The 26,732-nt window shown below is 43.1% G+C and overlaps 1 protein-coding gene across 4 annotated transcripts; it reads left to right on the top strand.

Annotated features, from left to right (window-relative positions):
* The first annotated feature begins 3,202 nt into the window (after positions 1-3,202).
* Positions 3,203-20,161, top strand: LOC121594684 (repressed by EFG1 protein 1-like). Of its 4 annotated transcripts, none has more exons than XM_041918255.1 (4): positions 3,203-4,841; positions 4,931-5,292; positions 14,968-15,497; positions 16,398-20,161. In XM_041918255.1, exons 2-4 carry the CDS (start codon positions 4,991-4,993, stop codon positions 16,730-16,732), a joined length of 1,167 nt encoding a protein of 388 aa, XP_041774189.1. In that variant the 5' UTR covers positions 3,203-4,841; positions 4,931-4,990; the 3' UTR covers positions 16,733-20,161. The 4 variants fall into 4 exon arrangements, with proteins under 4 accessions (XP_041774189.1, XP_041774190.1, XP_041774188.1 ...); XM_041918256.1 differs by having other exon boundaries at positions 3,203-4,831; XM_041918254.1 differs by having other exon boundaries at positions 3,203-3,410; positions 4,530-5,292.
* The last annotated feature ends 6,571 nt before the right edge of the window (positions 20,162-26,732 follow it).

Below are 26,732 nucleotides of genomic sequence, written 5' to 3' on the forward strand. Positions count from 1 at the left end.
AAGACATGTTTTTCATATTATTACTTGTTAGTTTGTGCCGGTTACAGTGTTTTATAATGGAATTCCCAGTTATCGTTAAGAGAAACTGGTTCAGACAACTCATACCGGTCCTGAATTTTTCCTGAAGTTCAGAAGTTTAGTCTTTAAACTGATCCCGAGCCAATTCTAGTGCTGAAACTCTCTCCGGACCAGTTTCCTATACAGTAACTATTTCGATTTAATAACTGATTTAGAAGACATAGGTTAATAGACATAGAAATTAGCAAAGAAGTGCAACATCACTTCTAAAATCATTTATTGGACAGATAATTCAATAATGAACGACTTTATTGTTTGAAATGTGTTAATTGTTTGAAATGTTTGAAATGTGTAATTTGCTAGAACTGTTTGAAATGTGTAATTTGCCATCAAACTCATTGAAATTGAGTTTGTTTACCTAACATATATTCTGAAAAAACTTTACGGAACCAATATGTTTATTTTGCTCCGCCTTCTCTACTCCATCGGATTCCACTCTAACAAACTAACGAGGTATGCTCAATAATGATGTAGTGTTACTAAAATAAGAGAGACTGCTGTTAGAGAGAAAACTCAAGAAAAGAGAAATAAAATAATCAAGATTCGATAGAAACGTCTTAGAGAGTCTTTGGATAAGATAATATTAGTACATCGTGCATCAAAACATCGCACGAACATCAGTTTTAAACGGTGGCTAATATTTAGCGGGAATGGCAGCAGGAAAGGCGTGACGTGCAGATAGGTGAACGCACTTTTCAAGTCGTCCCACAATTCACCTATCTTGGGTCAAAGGTCAGCAACGACAACAGCATGGAAGCTGAGTTGCGCGCAAGGATGCTGGCTGCCAACCGGTCATTCTAAAGCCTGAAAAATCAGTTCACCTCAAAGAACTTATCTCGACGGACGAAGCTGGGACTATATAGTACCTATATAGTTCCGGTACTCACATACGCCTCTGAGACATGGACACTGCCCAAACCTAACGAAACCCTCTTAGCCGCGTTCGAGAGGAAGATGCTCAGAAGGATACTTGGCCCCGTATGTGTGGAAGGACAATGCAGGAGCCGCTATGATGACGAGCTATACGAGATGTAGGCCGTCCACAAGGACAGAGGAGGCGTGAAAGGCCCAAATTGAGGTAGCAAGATGGCGTGAAGGCGTCCCCGCTATTAAGCCCGGGATAACGGACTGGCAGACGGAGGCGCGAGACCGTGAGCGGTTTCGGACACTCCTGAGGCAGGCCAAGACCGCAAAGCCGGATAAGTAAGAAAGTAGACAGCAGGAAAGTGAACATTTGCTCTAAATCAATCATGAAATTTAACATCTGTTATAATACGAGTCAACACAATCGGCTCAGTATTAACAGTGTACCATTCTCTTGCATTAACTTAAAGATGATTCCAACTGTAGTTGATTGGACGACTTCAAAAAAGCGTTTGTTATCAATTTTATGGTTTTATCGTTTTAGCCCAGTTCCTAACAACGAACCGAATCAAAATGGTCTATTAGGCAATGTTATCAGATTTTCCACGGAAGTCCTTGGCTTGATATCTTCAATTGTATGGTTTACTTAAATGAAAGCTGTTCGTAACAAACGTTTCTGGATGTGGATTGCCCATGTCATTCAAACTCTCCAAAACTGTGATTCTCTAGCTGTCATCGTGCAGGGAAGAGGGAATTATACATCTCAATCTCACAACGCGCTTGCTCTGGGATGCAACTGGGATATACAACGCTTTTCCCAGTACAGTTGCTGTACTGCCTTTAGCGTGTCATCAACTCAAATTGCATGGCAGATGAAACATCTGCTGTAGATGAGATGAGAATATGACATATTGTCACTACCCAGATCTTCTGCATGTTTCACACACATTTGATAGCTATTCCAAAAACATGAGTATTTAACATTGTACATTTCTCAACAAATTGTATTAATGCTGTACGCGACCAAACGATTGTATAGAAAATTCGTACACAATGCCCAATTAATTTGAACTTCAACATTCAAAACACTGCCACCTGGCTGCTCCCGCAAGCAATACCACCTGCTCAAGTGCATCAACTGACCTTGGGCAACAGGACACACATACAAAAACGCGTGTTTTGAATCCATTTCCACCGGTGTGGCACGCCCGGCAGACCAACCATTTCAATTACCCATTCACCGCCAGGCTTTTCTTTACACGCAAAACCCACCAGAAAAACTCGCCGCCGGCCTGAAACGTGCCAAAGACAATGTACTCCGAGCGTGTGTTTGTGTGTACCTAAAGTGAAAGCTGATTGCATCGTATTGTAACAAACACAGGCGGGTAGTAGCAGCACAGGTTTCATTGTAAAAAGGAAGTAAAATGTACTAAAAAAACCCAGCCAGTATGCTGACGGCGGTGACGTACAACGATAAATAAACACCTTGGCATAAGTCTCACAAAAAACTGATGGTAGCGATACTCACACACACAAAAAAAAATGGAATAAAACGTTCCCATTTTCTTCTCAGGTCACGGGAAAACTTGAAAACTGTTTGAGCAAAAGATAAGCTCACCTTCACCGTCACCGTCACCGTCAAGTTCAGGTGGAAAGAAAGACACCCGAGCGATACAGCAGCGAACGCAGAAACGGGCGTCCGTGTGCACTTCAACCTTTGCTGACTTCATTTCCATCCATCCATTCCTTCCATCCATCGTCGGCTGGGTTCGTCCATCCGTTGCAACGGAATGCGACTTGCTTTTTGCTCTGTTTTTTCCACGCTTAAAGAGGGTTAGGAGTCGTGCGGCTTCCGCATTTTTGGAGCCGTCCCCGAAAAGAAAGTGAATGAAAATTCAACTTACACAACAACCTCCTTCCGTCACTCCAACATCTCCCTTCCTCGGACTCCTTCTCGTTTCATTCGTAAAATGTTGGCACGTAAATACGGCCAAATACCAAGAAAAAAAAAAATAAAAGAAAGGATAAAGCCGAGCTCTGTGCCACCGCCTCCCCATGCCATGCAAGCGACACCCAAACGCTCACGTCACACAGCGCGATGAGTTCCGGGGCATGAGTTGCAAGCGACAAAACCACACGGGAAAATGGTTTTGTTTGTACATGCGCACTGGCCCAGCCCCCAACAATGTGGCGGTGGGAATTTTCCGTGCGGTGAGCTACCGCTGAGTTGCCACACGGCCGGAGCTGGATGGAAAAGGATATCGCCACGGCCAGTCAGCCATACAAAGCATCGGGACGGTCCGCTCGGGCTAGGCTAGTTGTGCTCGGGAGTTCACCGTGGCAGGACGGATCACACGGAGCCATGCAGCCATACACAGCAGACAGGCAGGCACACACACGTCCATAGGAAGCTACACCAGCAGAGATTTGGAAGGTGCCAGGTGTGCGTTTGCAAAAAACCTTCCCGGGTGAGATAACAGATTCTTCCCAAAAGAAACAAAACAAAAAATCTAGCCCCTCAAAACGGCACAAGCCTGGCAGCGTTTTTTCCCCCTTTGCTGGCACGTGCTGTTTGGCTCGGGTGCGAAAGTTTCGGCACTTGATTTGGCAACAAATCGATCGAGCGTGGGCCTCGAAACTGTGGCACACAGAAAAAACACGCTTAAATCCTTAATCGATAAGGTGAAAATGTGAAAACTCAAGGATCTAGGAGTGGAACGGCGTTGAACAGTGTTGCCGAAAGGAAGGAACGGCCTGTCCGGTGCGCGTGAAGAGATGTACTTCATCTCAGTGAGCGCGTTGCCAGCGCGTTGCTGTAATGGGCGATGGGACATCCAAGCAGCCAAACGCCCGGTCGGGTTGACGCCGACCACCAGTGCGGTGTTTAGTGTTGTTTGCGCGACGGTCGGTAGCGGTGCCGCAGTGCTCTTGTGAGAACGTGTACACAGTGTCTGTCTTTGACTCTTTAAAGCAGCGGCTTCGACCGTGCCACAATAAATCGAGCATCGAGGATTAGGGCGACTGACTGGTCGCTGACTTTATGGGCCACTTGTTCGAATCGCGTCCGATTCAATATTGCCGCAGTCGCTATCGCAAATTGCTCTTGCATTGGCTGCCGCCCCTATGTGTTGCGCCAAAGGAAGACGGGGGGAATTTTAGATAAAACCCATCCAAACGACCAGTTGGACGCAGTTGGACAGAACTAGTGCTTTCGTGGTGTGTGTGATAGTAAAGTTTTGGATCTTGCTTGTCTCAGCAAGAATCCCAATCCCTCCTCGTGGGTGGTTTTTGGTTGGGTGGTACAAGTGTTGTTGGGAAAATCGAAGAAAACAAACCCCCCTTCGAAGACATCAAGGACCGGCAAACAGGGGACAAAAATAAATAAAAGGCTAGCAAGCAGTGGATCGTGTGCGCTGTGCGTCACATGCGTAACACGCGAAGCAAAAACAAAGCAATTCAAAATCGAATCAATGTGTACGAGCGCTGTCTTGACACACCAACACAGCACTGAAGACACGTAAAGGGAGACAAAAAAGGGGAGGAAAATGTTAAATTACCCCATCTTTAACGATTGAAATCGTTTGCAGTGAAGCGAAGCGCTGTCGACTGTTCGCTGCTCATTACAAGTGTAAGGAGTGGGTGCGGACAAATAACGCAAACGGCACAAAGTGAAGCAAAGTGAGTGAGATAAAAATAAATCCAACCGTTTTCCACCACACCGGGTATACCAGTGCAAGATCACTTTTATGACACATCTCGTGCAATCGCGTGTCGAGCAGAACAAAACGCAAACTCGAGGGTCGTGATTTCGTGTGTCGTCGTCGTCGTAGCCAGCAAGCCGCAAGTGATATTTGAAATAAATTCGGTGTCACATTTTATTACCCAACCGGTGTGTTAAAGTGCGTGCGTGTGTCTCTGTGTGTGTGTGTTTATATTTATATGAGCGTTTGTTATTGTTATTTTCGTTGCGGTGGTACACACCGATCAGCTCCAACACTTGATCGCCGAGTGCAAGCCAAAAGCAATCAAAATTGCACGCAAACTCATCATGGCCTTACAGAAGAAGTTTTCCAGCAACGATATGGAGCTGATATCGATCAACAAAGTTAATAATAATGGCGGTGGTGGCGGTGGAGCTGGTGGCAACGGGCCCCCGAGTGCCACCGATCCGAACGGCAATGGGCTGTCGAGCATTATGAGCGTCGGCGGGATCGGAGGGGGCAGCGGCAGCAACAACAACAGTGTGAAAATGCCATCGAAAAAGATCCAGTTCAGCAATCCCGAGTTTAGCATTACGCCGATCGAAACACTGCCGGGCAGCACGGTACGGCCAGCGCCGAGTCGGCGAAGGTAAGGTTTAAGGTTTTGCTTTTGGAGGTGGGATTGGATGGTGGCACACCGCAGTGCGATTAAATGAGACAGTAATTGCTTTCTAAATGGGCCATCGGGCCCTTCGATAAGCTGCCGAAGCCGCCCCTGATTAGCATTTGTTGTCGATGGGTCCCGTGGGGGAAGGGGGAGGTTACGAGTTCATAACGGTTTGCCAATGCGTTGTGTTATTGTGTGTGAATCGGGGTTTTGGAGTTTGAATGAAGTGGAGGAATTGTGTTTGCTTGGCGGGTTGAGGTGCCTGCGTCAGGATGTGAGGATAAGGAGGAGAGCGCATAACAAGGAAAATTAAATGTATTCTCCTGAGAGGCAAAAGCAACGGGAGCACAATGCAGCGTGAAATGTGTGTTGGAAAAAGCTCTTACTGATTTTTATTTATAAAATCCTAATCTTAAAATACATTTTTAAAGAAAGGAATACTTTGCCTCAGAATCAGAAGTTAAATACAGCAAAAATAATATTTGTAAAACGCAAAAGGATTATCAACATATTTAGCAGTATGAGGAAGAGTGTATTTTTAAACAGCAATAGTAGAAAGTATCATGTAAATGGAGAATTATTTGTAAGCTCTATGGTATCCCTACATTAACTTTGGAGCTTAAACCCTTCCCATAACCTTTGGAAAGTAAAAAAGCATAAGGTCTTTTTGATATTATGTCGTAAAGAATTCAGTATTCTAGAGAAATGAGAACTGAGAGAATTATTTGACAAAAACATCATTGTTGTTGCTTCATGCTCAGTTGAATATTACCACAGAATCAGTTTTTACCATCACCATCAGAATCATATCAGAATGTCATTCGACTGATTCACCACCAATCAATTGTGGATTACAGCTTATAAAATTGATGCTTAGTGCTAATTTCTAGATTCGAAGTACTTTTAGTAGTAGTACCAAGAGGTATACAGGTGGTCCCCGAGATACACAGTTAAAAAGGACCGAAAACGGCCACAAAATACCGTGTATCTCGAATTTCCACGTAAGTTGAATCTCGTGCTTTCCAGCCAATATATCACTAATTTTCGTATAATTTTGCACGTAGGGGGTGATTTTAGCTACTTTAGAGGGTTTCCCACGATTTATTAATTGGTTCCCATCAATTTTTGGTGGGTTTCCATATTTTTTGGTGCGTTCCCACGATTTTTTGGTCCTTGTCCAGAATTTTTTGATCCAATTGTATTGATATCCAATTGGAAAATACCAAAAAAATCATGGGAACTGACCGATAAATCGTGGGATACTGTTTTACTTATTTAAAGTGATACTGACTGAATACAACCGTTTCAAACCTTTTGAAATAGTTTTTTACATTAGATCTAAAGAGAAATTATTTTGCATTAGCTAATTTATGTGTCGAAGAACTGTCAAATTTATAAAATCGCGTATCTCTGAATCCACATATAAGAGGTACCGGGTATCTCGGGGACCGCCTGTATTTACTCAAAGTTTAAGGTATGAAAATAAGGTTATCTAAGGTTATTTAAGGTATCTATTTCCGCTATGTTTTCCCATCTCACACGCCAGTTTTGGATTCTGTATCGAGAAAAACACAACCCTTTGGCCATGCATCGATCATTTTTGTATCATATAATCAAAATTGGAAAAATCGGTTGTTTAATCTCTCTATTTCGGATAATTTACTTTCCGCGTTTCGGTGTAGCTTTTCCTAATATTATTTACCTGCAAATCGTTTATTGTGTATCAAAATTGGAAGAGGATTTATTCCACGAAATACACTCATATTTATAAACTATATCGACCCGAGCCGAACGCTCTAAACTTAACGAAACTATTTTTGTGTTTCGTTAAACTTTCGGTCACTTGTCAGGGCTGTTCCTGAACAGTGTTGATCTTCCCGACCATGCTCCATTTACCACAAAATACTGTAATCCATAGAAGTAGTGCCTAGGCTTCAGAATGGGTTTGGTATAACTTCCCGCTTCAATGTCTCTTAGTACTTATCATCTAAGAAATAGTACTTAGTTCTTATCAACTCTCATTTTTGAACCATTCAAACTACTTTCAACAAGTGCGAGCTAGAGCATGGCTACCATAAACTCCCTCTAAAAATGATGGTTTTGGGAAGACGTATAACATAATCCATGCATGGAACTTATAAAAACCCAATTTGGTACCCAATGAAGGATTAATCTTTCTTAAACACTGTGCCTCAGCTAGGCAAAGCGCACAAATCCCATGACCCGTTTAGTGCAATCTTTGGATCGTTAGGTCGTTAAAATCTTAAGCACTCATAAAACCCTTTCGCATCTTTGTTTTACGCTTCTAAAACCCTTCCCAAACCAGACGCTGCATATAAATGTCACAAACAAACCGGGCGAAAAATGCACAAACCCATTGTAAGCGGGTCCCGCTCGTGTGGCAACCGCAACAGCTTGCCGAGCAAACAATTAATAAGAAAACGGCAACGGCGAGCCTTCATCAAAAGGCATGCTGCACAAATACACATCAAACAGCCACAGTCCTGTCGCTGGAAGACTAACACGAAACCGAGAACCGAGATGTTACGTAAAAGCGTTCCCCCGTTGAACAGCAGTGGAGAGAATAATAGCTTGTGACAAAAAAAAAAAATAAAACCCCACCACAACCCGTCGCTCCAGCATCAGGAAAAAAGGAGAATAACCTGAGCAAGGGGAAAAAGTGGCCAGCTTAGTGGCGAACGGTAGGAAACGTGGCGTAGAAAATGTTGCTTACGACAAAACGAACGCTGAAGCTGGTTCGAAGTTGTCGAGTTAAAATTAAGACACCTCGTAAACGCCCCCAGTCGAGTCGCTCGCTTGCAATGCCCTGTGCCGTGTGTGTCCCTAGCGGTGTGGTTTTGTTGCTGTGGGGTTGTGTTGACTTTAAGCAAACTGAAGCTTACCATCCGATGCTGCCGGAAAGCCGAAACTAAAGGCTAACACTCACGGTACGATGTAAATAATACTTCCCCATGGTTAGCTTCTAGGGAAGTGGGAGAGACCGTTTGCTCGCCGTCCTTCCTTTGCACGTTCGTTTGATAGTACTTTCAGTGACAATTTTCACTAGCAGTGGTAAATTGTATCCCTTTCCCTGTATCCCAACGGTCCTCCGGTCTTACCTGCGCTGAAAGTTGTAGTAGAAATAACCCGTGACCTGGTTGTATCCTTTGGCACATCGCGTTTTGCGCCCGAAAGATATGCAATCGCGATAGCCAGCGTGGTGAAAAACTACTACTACGAGCAGCATACTTTTCGCTGCAAAACCCACCCACAAACCTGTACCACAGTTTCTACAGCACTACTGGAATGCTGCTTCAGCTAACCATAGCCCTGCCCATCAGGCGTACGTGATGCACGTGGGAAACTTGCCCACAACGGCCAGGGAGATGGTTACCGTTTTTGCACGCTCCAACCATCCAACCAGGACACCACCATAAATTGTCGGAACTTTTACGGGACACAACGTCTGCACAACCTTCACCTAAGCTGAGGTACAAAGAATTCTCTTCGCTTTTTTTTGTGGTGCCTCCCCTTTTGGATTGCACTTTCTTGACGCGCTCCTTGTGCTAATGGAAAATGCAACGTTTTAGCTACTTTATTACCAAACAGTGCAAATGGCAGTACCATCGCCGTTCGTCTGTAGCGGCCATTTTCTCGCTCGTCTTTTTTCGTTTTTCTTTTCATTTCTCGACCTAATTTCAGGAGCAAAATTTCTCCCGCATTTTCCGAAGCTAACTCGCTAACCCGGAAGCAAATACCAACACGGGCGCACATTGCTTCCCAACGCCCCGGTGGAATTTTGTGCACAGCAACATATCAATCTGTGATAAAATGTCACACGGTCGGTTGCAGGAACGGCCGGGAACGGCCGGGAACGGTGGTACCACCAACCGGCAAGTGTAAATTCCGTTTGCTGCTTTGCTGATTGGGTGATAAATATTCAATGCGATTGGTGGGACGGTGGAGCATAGGTGTGCTGGTAGATGGGACTGAAGATTTCTACCCTCGGTCGGCGCGACTCGGGATGAGCAACCCGTGGGGCATAAAGCAACGTAGCGAAGGGGGCGGAGGTGGGACAGAGCACAGTTTCACACCAGAAAGAAGGAAGCTATATATATATATATATATTTACTTCGACATGGTTGAATCGCAATCCAATTTCATATTTGCATTGATATCGAGATTTTTGCACCTCACCCATCGCTCCTTAGCCGGTTGCCCGTAATCAACGGCTTTGGAGGGAAATGTATTTTTTACGTTTATTTCTATTTGATAGGTTATGTTCTTTTTTATCGGGTGTTTTATATTCATAGTAAATGCATTCATGATTGCGTGAAAGATGAGCAAAGATATAAGATTTTAAAGATTTTTACATATCTCATTTTATCACACATTTTTACATATTTCATGCAAAAAAATTGAAAGAGTAGGACATAAGCTGTACAATGATGTGTCGCTTAGCTCATAACTTTAAATATTCACTCAATAATCAGCATTTAAAAATTCACATGGGAATGAACGAGGAATTAATAATAAATTAAGAGAAACTTATGTTATACCTACTCTGATTTTAGTAATACGTTAAATTTTAGTCGTTGCCGTTAAATGTTGGCTCTAACTTACCAATTTTTTGTCTCTAAGGCACCAATTTATGACAGCGTGTCAAAATTGTTAACTCTATAGTATCATTTTTTGACCGTAACTTAATTTTTATGTTGAATCTCAAATAAAAATGATTAAATTTTACAACCAAGGATTTCGTCAGCAAGTTTTTTTGAGACAATGATTTTTGCGACCAAGAATCGTGCTACCAAGAATTTTGTTGACATGTATTTTTATGTACAATATCTTCAAAATTCATTAAATTTCATCAGATTTTTTCACAAGAAATCCTATAAAACGATTATTGTACTGTATTTGTAGTGTAAAATCACAGTTGTCTTAAATCTATTCAAATATCTTGTACATTTATCATGATTCCTACAAGAGAAAATTGTTGACTTTCAGACAAAAAATGATGCGTTAGAGTATTTAATTTACGATGACTGTCAAATATTCATCCCTTATAGGCAAAATCGTTGGCGATAACGACCGTAATACTGAGTCCATACCGTTCCTGGAAGCGATCACGAAGCTGTCAACTTGATTTTGAAACTGATATTTAACCTAAACCAAACTGGTACCTGGACTTGGACCAAATTTCAGAACATATCGTGAACCTGTTTCAGTTCTGCAACGTATACAGTACCTGCTCTGGATACAGTTTTGATCCAGTAATTGATTCTGCAGCGCATTGCTTGGCGCCTGAAGGTTATGCAATATGTTTATTTACAAATGCATTAGCCAAATCCACACAATAGCATTATCCCTTTATCATGTTACGATCATAGGTTTCAGTTGAGTTGAATGAAATGTAGTCCTATTAATCAACAAACATACAACATAAAGTCCATTTTCTCATTTCAATCCAACAAGCTGTGATGCAGCGTGCAGCACAAGCATAAACTAACGTGATGCGAAACTTGTGCAAAGCGATAGTGTACAGTGAACCTATACTCTATGGTTTAAGTCATTTGACAGCACAGCATTTATGACGGCAGTAAAGTGAATAATAGCACCCTTTGCTGAAACGCAAACTGCAACAGGTGGAAAATAGAGGGTGGAACCACCTTGGCAGGGCGTCTCAAGTTTTAACTGTCATTAAATTTATGTGCTTGTTTATGCCGTAGTTCCTTTCGGTTTAACGGCTCGAACAAAATTGTGATCCGTCGCAACCTATCACAATTTGAAAATGTAACTGTTAGAGTCTTTCCGAGGAACGAAATCAGAAAGCACTCCGAAAGAGTTAATTTACTTTATTATTGTTAGTACAAATGATGCTGGTTGAATAAAAATGAAAGAAGAAAAAATGTTCAGGAAAATATAATTACCTCTATTATAACTTCAACACTAAGCAAGAGATGTGCGGAAAGAGATAAAACAGCTAGAACATTAAAGCACCTGCCCTTTGGCTATTCGCATTACTTTAAAAAGACACACGTTGCGCAGATAACCTTCCACGGTGGCTGCTGTATCCATTTAAACTTTGCAAACAATGCTCCTAAAATCAACACCGTTTAAAAGTTTGCCACATTCCAGAACACCCCTTTGGCGCATTGAACACCGAAAACGAGCAGTATTAAAACCAACGAAAAAAAAAACACTTTTATGCTTCGCAAAGAATATTCGGCACTGTGACCTCGAGAGTGCCATGAAACAAGGGTGCGAATAAAACTCCCAACGAGCAAGAAAGATAGATTATTCTATCCGATTCCCCACACAGCAAAAACGAAAAAAAATACAAGGAAAAAGCCATTGCAAAGGCTTGCTTTTATATCCTCCGAAAGCGGATACATTCTGTTCCTCTTCTTCTTCTTCACCGCTTTCAACCGGTTGCACCAGTAACAGCATACACAGTGCGCTAGCAGTGGAAGGAAAAGTTTTAGCTAAATGAATTGGTTTTCCTTCTTTTTTTTGTTGCTTTCCTAGTGGGCTTTTCTGCCGATCCTCTCCCAAAATGTCAAGGTTACAGTGTACACGTGGTGCCGTAACGCGCGCGCTCCACATCGGGTTGCAGTTGCGCCCCGAAGCGGTCAATTTTATCGCCTAAAAAAAGGGGATAACAAGCAAGAGCAATGCGATTCAAACGGGGGAAAAGTTTTGCCCGGTGCGCCTCGCTGCTTAATCGTTTGCGGAGGGCAGCTTGCTTAGCAGATTTGCCTGGGAGGAAACAAAATGGTGAATATATTATGGACGATATGAGTGGTTGTTTTAATGCTGTCGAATTCGGTTGCTATTAGGGTAATTGATAAAAGTAATTTTGTACAATCAACAATTTTGGTAGGAATATAGGATCAACCATTGGGTATCTTGGTAAGTCTAAACAATTGATGCCAGCATAGTTACAAAACACTAACAGGGCAGAAGCCTATTGGTTGACTATTTAGCTTAATAGAAAAACATCCTTCTTTTCGTGTCTAAATCATCTATGGATCATTAAAGGCTTCCCCAACATACAAGGGATTTCGTCAAGTTCATAAATGGAATCGTTCAAATCTCTGTTCATCCTAAAGATATTGAAATATACACTTTTATAATACCAAAAGAAGTAGTAGAGCATTATGATGGTTTTAAAGAATTCAATAAAATGTGAACATTTATTAGATAATGCGATAATGCGATTTTGGAGGTGAACTCAGAAATAATGAAGTAAAGTTCAATGGAACTCACTATTTCTTAGCAGAACTGGTTCTCAGAATTTTCTTTTCTTGTTCGCTACATTTTGATTTGCAGTTCTTTCCCCTGAATATGTCCTTTCAATTGTACAAAACACTTAAAAAGTTTAAATGAAGTTGCTTCCCCTCTGTCCTGCTACCCTACTTACTGCAAATGGGCAATTAAGACCACCGAAAAAAAAAAACACTTACAACAGACACACACACACAGACGAATTCCATTTGCGTCATTTCGAAAATATCTTCCACGGAATTAATCATGAGCTTTTCCGCTTCATGCTCACACCACAGAAACGTACAGACACATACAAACAAACTCCCCCCAACAAAAAACCCGTCTCCATGTGACGCACGACGCCAGATGCTGCTGCCATCTCGCCCGGCACGGTCGTACACAGTCGTACACGTGGCCCCGCACAGTAACCGAAAGGTAATTGAGCTTGATAAACTACGTTCCCTGCGGATGGGAGGGGGAGGGACTCACTCGGATCGAACCATTTCGTTCGCCCGGTTAGCGTTAACGCCGTGTGTCCACAACAGCCCGAGCAGCCGCTGGAAGACGTAGAAATCGGATGGAAAGTTACGCCCGGGAGTCACCGAAATGGAGTCCCATCGACCGTCCTTCACGCCGCTTTAAAGCGTAAACCTAATGGAGTGTTGAATGGTGAGTTTGGTGGGCCTGATAAGATCGAGACGCTGAGGCAATGGAACGGTTGGGAGAAAATTGATGATGATGATGCCATTGATGAGAAAAGCGAGCGCAGAACTGTCCCCATTGAGCAACGACACGGTACAGATGGAGCACAATTTCGTAGTAAAATTACATGTAATTTTGAATTCTTCGTCCTGACGCAACCTGTTGAAAATCAAAGTTCCAAGACTAAATCAACCAAATCAGTCAAAAACTCTCATTGAAGTGAGTATTTTGGTTGGAATAATAGAAGCGCCCATTCATCACAGATAGCTGTCAGATTAGTGTTGTCCCCAAAACTGTAGGCCCTACCGAATGCCTAAGCTTTCCTTAATGCTTTTCGCTCGAACCAGCACAAGCATGATGGTTTGTTGGTTGTGTTGTTTTTTAATCACAATGTGAAAACGTGATTAAAACCGCTCCATAGAACGTCGTTAGCGCAAACGTGGGCACCGAAACGGTCGTTCCTTTTCCTAATCTGAAAGTAATTTATGTTAATGATAACTTCAACGATGCCGTGCGTGAAGCGTGCAACCAGGAGTGCTAGGCGAAGAATGGCCAACGGCCTCCCTTTCCCTCCCTACCATAATGTATGCGCTTTTGTGCCCGAAAAGATGGACACGGATAAGTGTTGGCCAACACCGTGGTCCGTGAGATGCGTGAAGCTGAAAATAAGTCATAAATCAATGAAGATAACAGTCAGCTTGGACGTGTACTCCCTGCCACGCCTAGCAAAACGCTTGCCCAAGTGTCACGCGAACGCATTCCCCACTGGAGGAAGCAATCTGAACCAGAGGTGGATAGAAAAACGATGGAAATTAATGAGTAGTTCCAATTACTGTAAGTCCTCTGAGCGTGCAGAGGCGGCCACTTTTTAACCCACTAAGGGCGTAGTGATTTAGTGGAGTGAAAAATCAATTGCTTATCTGTTTGTGCCCGGTGAGGTACCTCATGGCCTTCCGTCACATGTCAACGTGAGCATAATTTCATACGATATTTATCCACTGAGGATTGGTTGCCCTAGTAGATGGAGAGCCATCGGTAGCTCTCGAGAAGACGCTGCATGCAACGTCGCTCGGGTCATTGCTGGACCAGCAGAATGCTCTCGACCTGAACGCAACATAGCCATAGTCACATATTTTATTCACTTGCAGCCTCGATGATTTAATCTGTGCCATAAATTTGCCGCACTGGCTACACTTTCGAGCCAGCACGGCCTGGATATCGCACCGGAGAAAAGGGACCACTTACCCAGCTCGTTGTGTTGGAATGCAGGAACGTTATGGGGAAATCTTTTGCCTCTTTTAAACTGAACGGCCGCATCTGGAGCATTTTGTTGCACTGCAGCATCAGGAGAAGTGGACAGTCATCCGCTTCTTCTGTGCCAGACCGTACGGAGCCAAGGTACTTGAACTACTTTCCGGGTTTTTGTTGGTAGAAGTTGCTGGCCCCAGCGTACAGAATTAATTATAACGATGATGATGTACGACACGAACCAGTTGACAGCTGTTTTTGCTTCCGTCTGTAAGGGAAATGATGAGAGGAAGCAGATTAATTGAATGGCGATGTAGCTTCTTAAAAACGGACAACAATAAATGTCACGGTGCTTGCAGTCTACAGTGCGAACAAATCAACAAAACCTAGCCGCATTTAACCTCTTCTTTCGTCTTCTCTTTTTTGTCCATTCCACAGGGAGGAAGCGATCGTGATGGCCAACCTTCGGAAGCGTGTCGCGGCCTGTGATTTGAACAAAAACGTACGCAAACCGGGCGGCCCTGGTGGTGCTGCTACAGCGGGGACTTCAGGTGTAAATGTCGATGACATCAGCATCAATGACACAGGGCAAACGCAGGACGCGCTCGACAATCGTCCCCTGCTGCCGAAATCAACACCGACCGAACAGCGCAAGGACCGATCGGGCGGCAAGCAGAACGGGGCGGACGCTACCGGTGCGTCGACCAGTGGTGGTGGTGGTGAAGACTCGCCCAAGGTAAAGATCGTGATGGACAAGGAGTTCATCTTCGAGTGTCTGTGCTGGCACAACGAGTACCGGATGCGGCACGGGGCGCCCGCGCTGAGCGTTTCGTCCGAGCTGTGCGAGTACGCGAAACAGTGGGCCAACCATCTGGCGAGCACGAACGAGCTGTACTACCAGAGCGGCACCAACTATGGGCAGAACATCTTCTGCTGCCCTGCCAACAGTCTGCTGACGGACCTTTCTGGTGAGTAGGTGCTTGGAGGCTTTAAAACTCTTTTCAAGTTTACATATTTTGGTAGATTTTTCCAAGATGCTCAACAGGTAATACAACATAATATATTTACTACAAAGCATGCCATTTAACAGATGATCGACTTAAGTATCCACTGTGTTTTAAAAATGGTAATTTTGAGTTCTTTATTATTGGAATTTTTGAACTAATGAACCTCATTATTTGGACTTTTTGGACTAATGAACCTTACTAGTCCATTTGTTGATTTGTTGGTAGTGAATACGAGCAATAGTGGCCAATAGGTTCCATAGATCTAGCGTCAAAAGAATAAAAATTAAGATAAAAGTAAGATAAATTGATTAAAATCTGTATCTATGTGCATGTTTCGCACCTACAAGCGATTACGATTATCCTACAAGGGAAATAATCTCGTCAAATATCGATTCAGATTGATCATTTTGAGCATTTCATCGTCAAGTATATAGATTTCTCGTATGATTTTTGACTTAAAAAGGTCCTTAAATTTATATTACTTATGTTTAACCAAATTTAAATACAGCAACGCCTACAAAGAAATGTGTTTTTAGGACTGTAACATCATGTGTTAGGAATGTCTAACTGTAACATCTGTACAATCATTATGTGTATTTTATTTGAATAATTGTAATACTTAGATCTTCTTGTACGTAAAAAGGAACAAAAATTTAAACAAAAATTAAACTAAAAAGGAATAAAAATTATATTAAAGGAACTTTTTTATGATTCACAAAAAAGATAAAATATTATATAAAAAAGCTTATCAAAAAAAAAATATAGTTTCCTTATTGAAGATTTTTTTAGGAGAAAATGAAAAGTCAGAATGAAACTCGTTCAAAACCCCTAAAACATCTTGCTTTTGCTCTCCACCCACAGGTCAGGAGGTGGCCACGTACTGGTACAGCACCAGCCGACGGTACGACTACTTCAAGGAGCCCCATCTGCTGCACACCAACGTCAACACCGGCCACTTCTCGCAGATGGTGTGGCGGGCCAGCCGGTACTTCGGCGTCAGCAAGTCCATCTCCAAAACGGGCAAGCTGTTCGTGGTCGCGTACTACTACCCGGCCGGCAACGTCATGGGTGAGTTCCGACCGAACGTGCTGCCCCCGATCGTGACCAACGATCAGGAGGGCGGTCAGCAGCCGGCCCACACCCTGTCCCGGCCACCGTCCGCCAAGGATCTGGAGAATCTGAGCGCTTCCCACTGAGTAAATAAGAAACGGTGTTCCATAATGTAACAGATAACGCACTTCCTGAGCAAAGCGCTAGCCGAGTGGATGAAGTCGGTCACGGTGTGGCGGGGCGGTGGTGCCGGGGGATAATGCTTCCCCGGACGCCACCGAGATGCCCCTTGCCCGCGCCGGCTAGAACACGATGCTAATGAGGCTCTTCGTCTGCAGCAGTTGTCGCGCACCTCTTCGAACGCAAATCCTTCCGAAAGGCTTCGCTCCATGCACCTCAACCATTCGCAGGGGAAGGTGTTTGGTGATTGTTGACGCTAATGATTGGATCACTGTGAACGCCCCGAGAGGATCTTGATCCTGCTCGGAAGGGAGTCTTCCATACTCGAGTCATGCTTACGCTTCTGACAAACTTCGAACTAGAACGTTCCAACACGTTAAAGAACTATCTTCCAACAAGACGTCTTCTGAGTTCCAGCGCACTGAAAACCAATAATATTAGTGATAAAAAGGTTTAGAGCTCTTGTTTTCAGAGCTGAACAAATTATCATACTTTTTTGTAGAATTTGTTGTTGACTTGCTGCAAAATAAGATTTCCGCCTAAAAGTAGGCAATTGGCGTTGCAAGAACATGCTTTCAAGAGACAGATAAAACGGTGTGGCTCACACTTTCTACCACACAAGTTTTGTAAGTTGGAACACAATTGAAGCAGTTTGAACATTGAAAACCCCATCACAAACGAATGCTAACGCTTGAAGCGACAAACGATCGTTAAAGCTTTTCAGAAAGATAGAACAGTTACGTATAGTACTACTTCCGCTAGTTGAAATGTTGCTTCCAGGTACGGTGCTTCCAAAGCCAGTATAGCTGCCGTAACAGGCAAGGCCCGCTGTCCAAAGCAAATCAATGTCTAGCTTACGCAAAACTAACAACAACTAAACCTTAGCCTATCTGGATCTGGACACACCAAACCAACACTGGTTGGTTGGTTTGTTGATACCTCCAAGGAAAATAGTTCACTCCGCTTCCGACAGCTTTTTAACTGAGCTTTTTTTTAAACGAAACTCTGTGTGCATTAAACATTACGAGAAAGCAATTGGACACCGTTTTGAAATCGAATCAACAACCGTAACAGAATATTCTCCTTCCTCTCCCCCCAACCAGTTTCTACTATAGAGTGTAAGGGAAAGCCGGCCGGCAGCTTATGTGAAGAACGAACCAGAGTGACGTGAATATGATGCTTGTTGTGTGCGTGTGTGTGTGTGTGTTTGAGTGATTGTTGATACATTTTTGTGTGCGCGTGCAAGAGAAGGCGTGAATGGTAGAGTTTAAGGTGTATAGAATTAATTAACAAAAGAGAAGAAAAAACATTGCAAAAACATGACTCCACAAACGAGCGATAACGAAGGAGCTATTTATAGGGAACCGTTTGTTTGCCAAAGAAAAGCAAACAACTGTGTGAGTAAGAGGTGTCGAAGAAAACACAAACGAACGAAAATTATGATCATAATGCTAGGATTTATTACCAAACCCCGAGAAGTGATCGTTCGCATCGTGATAAGAGAGCAGCTTCGTCTAATTATGGCTCCAAGATGGGCCCAAAGCGACCCCCTTTTTCCACACCCGTTCGCGAACGTCAGTGGTTCAGGTTGCCGAAAAATGGGAACTCTCTCGTACCGCTCGGTTTGTTTTCTCGTGCGCAATCCTGCCCACGTCATCGGCCGCAGTAACTGTCGAGCAGAGTTTTACGAGCATCAATTTTTCGAATCAAGCTTCTTTTGCTCTATTTTTTGTTTAATTAAATTTCTCTTCCACCCAGGTAGGACAAAAATCGTCGCCCATCGTCGTCTGTGAGGGTGGTGCGATTTGTGCTCGAACACACAAGGTGCCATTAATTATTCTTATAATTAACATAAATTCATTAAACAAATCAAAAGACGTGGGAGCAATGAGAAGACGGTGAAGGTGAAAAACAGCAGTACCCAGTCACAGGGTGATACGCATTTCCAGCATTAAACATCTGGGCGCCGTTGGGCTGCGGGTCAATGGCATGCACGGAGCGTAGGACCCTTTTTCCTTGGGACCGGCTGTCAACCGTGAAGCGCGAAAACAAAACAATTCGGAATATTTCTCCTCCCGCTCCCAGAAACCCAAGGTAATTAATGTCCTCTTGTACCCTTTCCACACCGTAGCGAAGAATTCGCAGTTTTCACCTTGCTTTCTGCGTGGAAGGAGCGTTGAAAGCAGTGACTGAGAAAGGTTGGAAGCATTCGTACACATGCCGACTGTGTCATGCCGTCTGGTGTGTGACAATTTTTGACTGCAGTCTTTTTGGCCTTTCCTTTCTGGTATTCCACAGCTGGTGGAAAGTAAAACGCGACCACTAAAACAACCGCAACAACATGACTTGATAATTCGTTGTTTTTCCTGCCGGCCTGTTCGAGCAAGACGTTAGACGCTTGATACAGCTGTGCTGTGCTGAAAAGACGTTGCATTTTATCTACCCTTGTCGACACATTTTGTGATTGATAAATTGAAAGGAAACACTCACGCGGACACAATCGACAGAGTCGCAAAGTTTTGAGTGGAGACATTATTTGCCTTTTTCTCTTCATATTGCCACTGTGAGTTTCTGTCGCACGGGCTGCGATGGAAGGACGTAGCTGTTGCGAGTTTCACTCATAATTAACTCGTGGTTTTGCAGCATAAGGAGACGGCAAGATGTGTAGTTCGTGCAGTACGCGGTTGTTCGTGGTGATTGATGACGTTTGAATACGCTGTGAAAGGCTGAGCTTTTGTAATTATTCAGGAATAAATTAGAGTTAATGCGAATTGCACGCCATGTCGAGATGACATGCAGGCGCGGTGAGTTAGTGAGAAGATGGATTTGTTGCTGTTTTAGTCAGCATTCTTGATTAGTAAAGCTTGTGGTTGCCCGAACAGAGTGAAATATTTTCAATGATTTAAAAGAACTTTTCAATGCAAGGTATCAAATTGTGTATAAAAAAGAATTGTGTGTACTTAACATTCATCCGGAAGGCGTTCTGATTCTATTTTCTTTTACCCAAAGCAACACTCGAAGGCACTTGACAAGTCACTCGACAACATTTCATAAAGATGTTAAAAGCTTGAAAACAGATTATTAAATTGTTGTTAGGTTGTTGTTGAATTGTTGAATGATAATTTAATTATGCCAATCTGTTTACAGGCTGTGAAAGAGTAAAAAACTGCTTAAAGTTTTTATTTTGCATATCTTCAGGCGCTTGGTAACATCCCGCAGAGGAGAATATAGCATTATAGCGTAGTGTGATGTATAGTAATATGAAACAACAATTTAATACTTGATCAAACTCTGAATGAACTAAAACTGAGACTTAAAATAGGACTGAAAAGCAACTAATAATGGTTGGCTTAATTTTTCGAGGAAATAAATGCGCCTAAAGCTATGCAATTCTACTTACATTTATTGATTAGTTGCATTGCTTAATGTAATCAAATTGCCTTCCAAAAAGAACCCTTTAAATAATTGGTACAGTTATTGAAAGCGACCAGATAATCGTTTTATAAATCCAATTAAAACCCCAGTAAGAATGTAGAAACACGTTTAGAAAGTTTGCGCACGCAGACCATTGCTCGAAACAAAACTCATCCAAACCACCTTTCCCGACCCATTGCCGTGCAATGCCAATACCGATCGAAAAGCAAAACTTCATTAAAATTCACTCAACCCGTGATTGAAACTGAATCCGAACAATTCAAACCAAACAGTGCCCCGCCTCTACCCCTCCCTTTGCCGATCGGGGTTTTGCACCTTGCAGTTAGATTCTAATCGCACACGGGGCGATATAGCGCGTTTAAATTTATTTCACTCACGTTTTAAATGTACCCCACACAGCAGCAACCGAACCGAACCGAACCGAACCGTTCCCGCAGCACCCAAGCTTCCCCTTTGACCACTCCTCGTTGACGTTTCTCGTTATGATTTCGGATGCGGAAATGCGGACAAATCCGATTCCCGGGCTTAGACCTAATTCCGCCGTGAACGTGCGGCACACGCCAGTAGGAAGAAGTAGGTACGGGGACCGATTTTCCACACCAACTGCGCCGCCTCTGCTGCAACGAACGGGTGTGCAAAGATGCCTTTTCCTTCGGTGACGGATGGCGAACCAAAAAAAAAAGCGATAGCGAACAGAGCAATTGATTTTGCATTTGCACCCCTCAGGGGGAGGGGGAAAGGTCTCGTCGCTTTTTGTTCTGCACGCAAAAGAATGTTCTCGATCTCGGTGCGCCATGTGTTGCGAAGCCTTTTTTCTAAGCCACACACTTTCGCAGCCACACCATCGATGGAGTGAGAAGCGTTTCTAGTGAGGTGAAATGTTATGACTGTGCGATTGCACTTTATCATTTCACTCTGCGAAGGCCCAGAGTGCACGCAGGATCGCAGACACCACCACCATCTCCCACTGCTCGCTTGGCATTGGGAAACCAACCGCCGGTCCACGCCCCATTGCACACGAATCGATCCGTCGGGTCGGGTTTGGGGTGCAAAGAAAGCGCATAAAAAGCGCACACTAAACTTTAACGCTCCCGTCAGGTTTCCCCATTATCCCTCGAAGCCTGAATGCATGTGTCGGGCTGCAACACAGGCACAAAAGGAACTACCCCGCAAGCGATGCACTAGCGACACGGGCGACAATGGCGTTCGATTCGACGACAATTGCATGGACGTGCTCAGTAGCGCCGCCACACATGCCACACCCACACACACACACACACACTCATGTCATCGCATTTCCATTCGGCAATGCGGGGTGGGTTTGTGGTTCTGGAGGAAACTCATTGTTAACCACCTTCACCTCACACCCCATTGCTTGCAGCTTATTGTGTGCTTTTGTGCGCTTTGCCACTGTGTTACCCGTTATCCGGGCTGAATTGAAAATGGCAACCTTTCGTGCCACTTCCCCCCTCTACCCCGGAACGGAACAATTGAAGCGAGAAAATGGAAAATTTCGATTAATTGCTTTTCTATGCTGCTGCTGTTGCTGTTGCTCTTTCTGCCAGCTGCAGGCAGATGGACGGCTCTTTTCACAGACACGCTCCGTTCGTGTGTATGTGTGCGTCTGGATGTTTCATGTTGTCAAACGATAAATTACGATCGTGTAGACCACAGAGCGCAGGGCACCCGTCCATGTTGTGCCCGGGAGACAGAATGACACAGTGTCAGATAAATAATTAGGTTTTGTTTAATTTACCGTCAGTCCCACTTTTTTTGCCCCCTCTGGGTGTGTGTCTCAGTGGGTGTGTGTATTGGTTGCATCTCGTACTGCAACAATGCTTCGGTGGTAATTAGCTTTATCAAGCAGAACAATTACAGCGTGTGGCATGTACTTATGTATTTATGTATTGTTCAGTGAATGTCATTGCCATTCCAGTTTTTTTTAACCTTGATTCCCTTCTCCGCTAGAATGTACGCCACATCGGCCAATGTGTCAGTTGAAGCTGTTTAGCTCAACGGGGTTCGATTGCGATTGTTTTCGATACATTATGGATATAACATTTATCTTACTTTGCTAAACAATCGAAAGCTTAGGATAAGTTATTCATTATTATTATTATTATTATTATTATTATTATTATTATTATTATTATTATTATTATTGTTATTATTATTATTATTATTATTTTTATTATTATTATTATTATTATTATTATTATTATTATTATTATTATTATTATTATTATTATTATTATTATTATTATTATTTAATTATTTAAGCCTACTTGCAAAAGCAAATCTACGACATTGCGAGCTACCTAAGACATGGCATGTCGGTATGTTTTTTAAGTTCTGCATAGGATTTTTATCAATTCCTCTTAAATTTTTGGCGTCAAAATTATTGTAGTAGGGCTTTTGTATCATGTTGGTCCAGAAAATGTCCATGAGTCGTAGCTGGGGTTGCATCGATCTCCCGGCCAAGTGAACGCATGGATGTAGCGACTTTTCCCTCGGCCTTCATTTTCCCCATTATTTGGATCCACCAGTCGCTCAGGGTCGTCTGCCATTCGGAGCTGGGCTTTCTTTCGATACTCTGATTATTTTCTATTAGTCCGAACAATGTTGTAGATGCCAGAAAGCACTTCTCCAACTTCCTCAAACTGCCGCACGCAGTCCGTTTTCATCGTGGCGTGGTGCCTTTCTTTGATCGCGCACGCTTCTGATGGAAGTTGCTTCACTTTTTTTGGCCATCGCGATTAGATTTCAACTGATAGATCCTTCAAATTTTGTCTGCTGACTCATGGTATACTATTATTGAAAGTGCAATTAACGTTTCGTTAATACGGGTAAAGACAACACCCATAAAAAATCGGAAATAAGGCAATTTTTATTTATGCAAACGATGGCCTTGCTTTGCGCCTCAAGGTATGCAATATGGTGCGTTACGTAAAAATACGAGTTACAAGTTGTTGTTTTAAAAGCTGATTTTTTTTTAAGGAAAGGCTATAGGAATTATTGTTTGAAAACTTTACAACAACAGTTAAAACGAGCAAAGCAGCAACACCTGCGCATTTGAAGCTGTGATGCTAAAATAAGAATTTTTCGGTAAATTAATGAATATGAAAAATAAAGGATAATCCAGGGACAGCTCCGTTTGCATTTGCAAAAGAAGAGAATATGCTTTTAGTGAAATAATTATAAATTAAGCAATGTTTTCACCACAAACCAATGGCACTATTTGAACTACTGAATGTTTCTAAAAATTAAAAAAATCTTCGTATTAGTTTATGATCGAAAATGTTTTATATGTACTGCTGCTGCTAGCATACATTTGTGCAATTTATCTATAATACTTTTTTATTATTTTCCTTTACTCCACGAGAGACCCAGAAAGGACAGCTAATTATTAATGAAGTTATATCGGCATTACGTCCCTTCCCGTTGCAATGCAATTGCACCAAATGGTTGTATATATTTTTCATTATAATTGTTCCAACGAATTGTTTGTGTGTTTCCGCCCGCAACCGTCCGTGTGCGCTGGTTTGTTTTTGTTGTGATTCGCACCGCACCGGGGGTGATAATTATTCCGAACTCCACCCCTGCCGAAATGCTCCACCCAAAAACACGTGCAAAATGTGCTTTGCAATCATGAAATAAAGGGAAAACTATCAACACTTCCACCGAGCGAGTCGCGCACGGCCCAAGGTCGATTAAATATTACACCCCAACTTACGCGCCACCGGGCGTCTCCATCAGCGACCCGAAGCCCGAAAATTGCTGTGTTTTTCCAAATTATTTCCGAGCCGATGGAAAAGCGCACGCATCGGCCACGGTCGGCAGTACACGGTGCGGCTACAACAACTATGGCCAGAAACGAATAATAATAATTTCCAAACCACTAACCTCCAGCTCGCTCCCCCTTGGTTGTCAACCCCTTTTTCATCATGCGCGCGTTTCGCGTAATCACTTCCGCACGGCCAGCCCAACCCGCACGCCCGCACACAGTGGATGGGTGGGTGGATTGTATACGGATTGGATTCTGCACTTCCCGGTAGCGCTGGCAAAACAATCAGCCCGTAGAAAATTAAATTAAACACTGCCAAGGAACTCCCTAGCCCTCGTCGCGTCTACTTTTGCAGGCTTGCCTCAAATCATACGCTGCTGCCACACGGACGCTGACGATGATGATGCTGCGGAAGAAAGTTGGCCGTCCGGCTAAGAGCTGCTAGCTGGCTGGCGGCTTTGGCCTTGCGGTTTCGATGATGCAGATGGCAGGCAACCTTTCACAACAACCCGTTGCCTCATGTTGCCCAAGTTCTCTCCTTTCCAGAGGGGAGTTTTCCCATTTTTAGCGGAAGCGTTGACAAAACTGCGGGCAGGACGCACGATTTGTGATTAAGCATAACTTTTCGATTTTACGAGCGTGGAAGTAAGCCATGGAGCCGCAGAAAAGGGAGGAAGGGTAAATATTGCGCAAAACAGAAAAAAATAAACAACAAACGCTTTGCTTTTGAAGGTTGGCGGTTCGGTACATTTTAACTCAGCCGTAAGTGGGAAATTGATTGGGTAATTTCATTACTCGTTCACGCTGGCGCCATTTTTACGTGAATCTGGGCGGTAGCTATTGCGCTAAATGGTGAAACGATTGTGCAATGTGAGTGCAGTTTATGCATTTTATTATAACTTAAGCTAAGCTTGAGTTATTCCCAATTGAAAATAGCACTTTTTCTGCTCAAAAACAGTTGCTCATTTAAATCGAAACTTTATGATAACTAAACTATTCTGAACTATAATTTCTACGATTTTATAAGCTATCATAAAAATGCCACGATTACTTGTTATCATGTTTTGGGTATAGCAGTTCTTCTACTGGGTATAGCAGACATTCTACTCAGACGTGGGCTGAATAATAAAAATTAAAAGGCACCCTAATCGACTGAATCGCAGCTGAACTGGTCAAGAATGGAGGTGCACAACTAAAAAACGAAATTCATCAAATTGCTACTGAGGTGTGGGATAGCGAATCGATGCCTCGAGATTGAAATCTCGGCATTATCTACCCCATATACAAGAAGGGAGATAGGTTGGACTGCAACAACTACAGGGGTATTACGGTGTTGAATACCGCCAATAAAACATTCTCCCTGATCCTTCAGGATCACCTTGTCCCGCACGTCGAAGAGATAGTCGGAAACTATCAAAGAGGATTCCGAAACGGAAAATCAACCACCGACCAGATCTTGGAATAGTTGGCTGAATACAGACACGACACATACCATCTCTTCATTGACTCCAAAGCCGCATATGATAGCATAGCCAGGGTAAAACTGTATGACGCTATGAGCTCTTTTGGAATCCCGGCCAAACTGATAAGGCTAGTTAGAATGATTATGACCAACGTCACATGCCAGGTGAGGGTGGATGAAAAACTCTCAGGACCTTTTGCTACCACCAAAGGGCTGTGCCAGGGGGACGAGCTTGCCTGTTTGCTATTTAACTTGGCGCTAGAGAGAACCATCCGCGACTCGAGGGTGGAAACTACAGGAACCACATTCTATAAGTCAACCCAGATCCTGGCATACGCTGTTGATATAGACATCATTGGTTTGCGGCGTATTTCAAGAACGGTCAATGTCAAGTAATTGAGCATTGTTATATTCTAATTAAAAGAAAGTTTCAATTCCTGGCAGAATATGGATATTCATCGGGGAAATTAATTGCCGTCTATTTAATATATTCATCGTCACGATTTTTTTTTAATGTTTCCGAAGAAACTAAAATTACCCGTTTAGCTTCGTATAGCTGGCTCACTATCCTGAACATTCTATCGAATCCTGTTAAAGCGCCCCTACATTAAATTAAACATCCCCAAAATATAATTTATCTGACTGAGGTATTTAATATTTGATGCCTACAATCTGACACCTGACTACAGTTGTAGCCAATCTTGAATGCTTCTTAAGAATTAGTTTCAGTTTAAAACTGGTGATGCGAAAGATTTTGGTCTGAATGGATTCTAGCTAGTTTCGAAGTTTTTTTTAGGAAACGAACCACTTTCCGGGAACGGAACCGGAGTCAGAATCAACTTAGGAATCTAAACTAGTTTAGAATTGGAATCGTCTCCCGAATCGTCTCCGGAATCGAAATCGGCTCTGCAATCAGAATCGGCTCTGCAATCAGAATCGGCTCTACAATGGGAATCGATGTTGGCATCTGTAGGAAAATAGACGTTTTGGTCCTACGCAGCTACGAATGTGTCGATAGCCTCAAAGGATAAACATCTATTATCCTATTAAACGATCCATTCTCATGAAGATTCTGGAACTGATTCCGCTTCTGAAACTTCAACTTATTCTGATTCCGGAACCAATTCCAATTCTGGCGCTAATTCTGATTCTGATTTCACACCCGATTCTGACTGCGGAACCGGAGTCGCCTCTGAAATTGGAGTCGGCTCCGGAACCGGAATCAGAATCAATTTCATAATCAGAAGCGGCCCCAGAATTGATTCAGAACACGGAATCAGAATCG

The sequence above is a fragment of the Anopheles merus genome, chromosome 2L, assembly GCF_017562075.2.
Source record: "Anopheles merus strain MAF chromosome 2L, AmerM5.1, whole genome shotgun sequence".
NCBI lineage: Eukaryota > Metazoa > Arthropoda > Insecta > Diptera > Culicidae > Anopheles > Anopheles merus.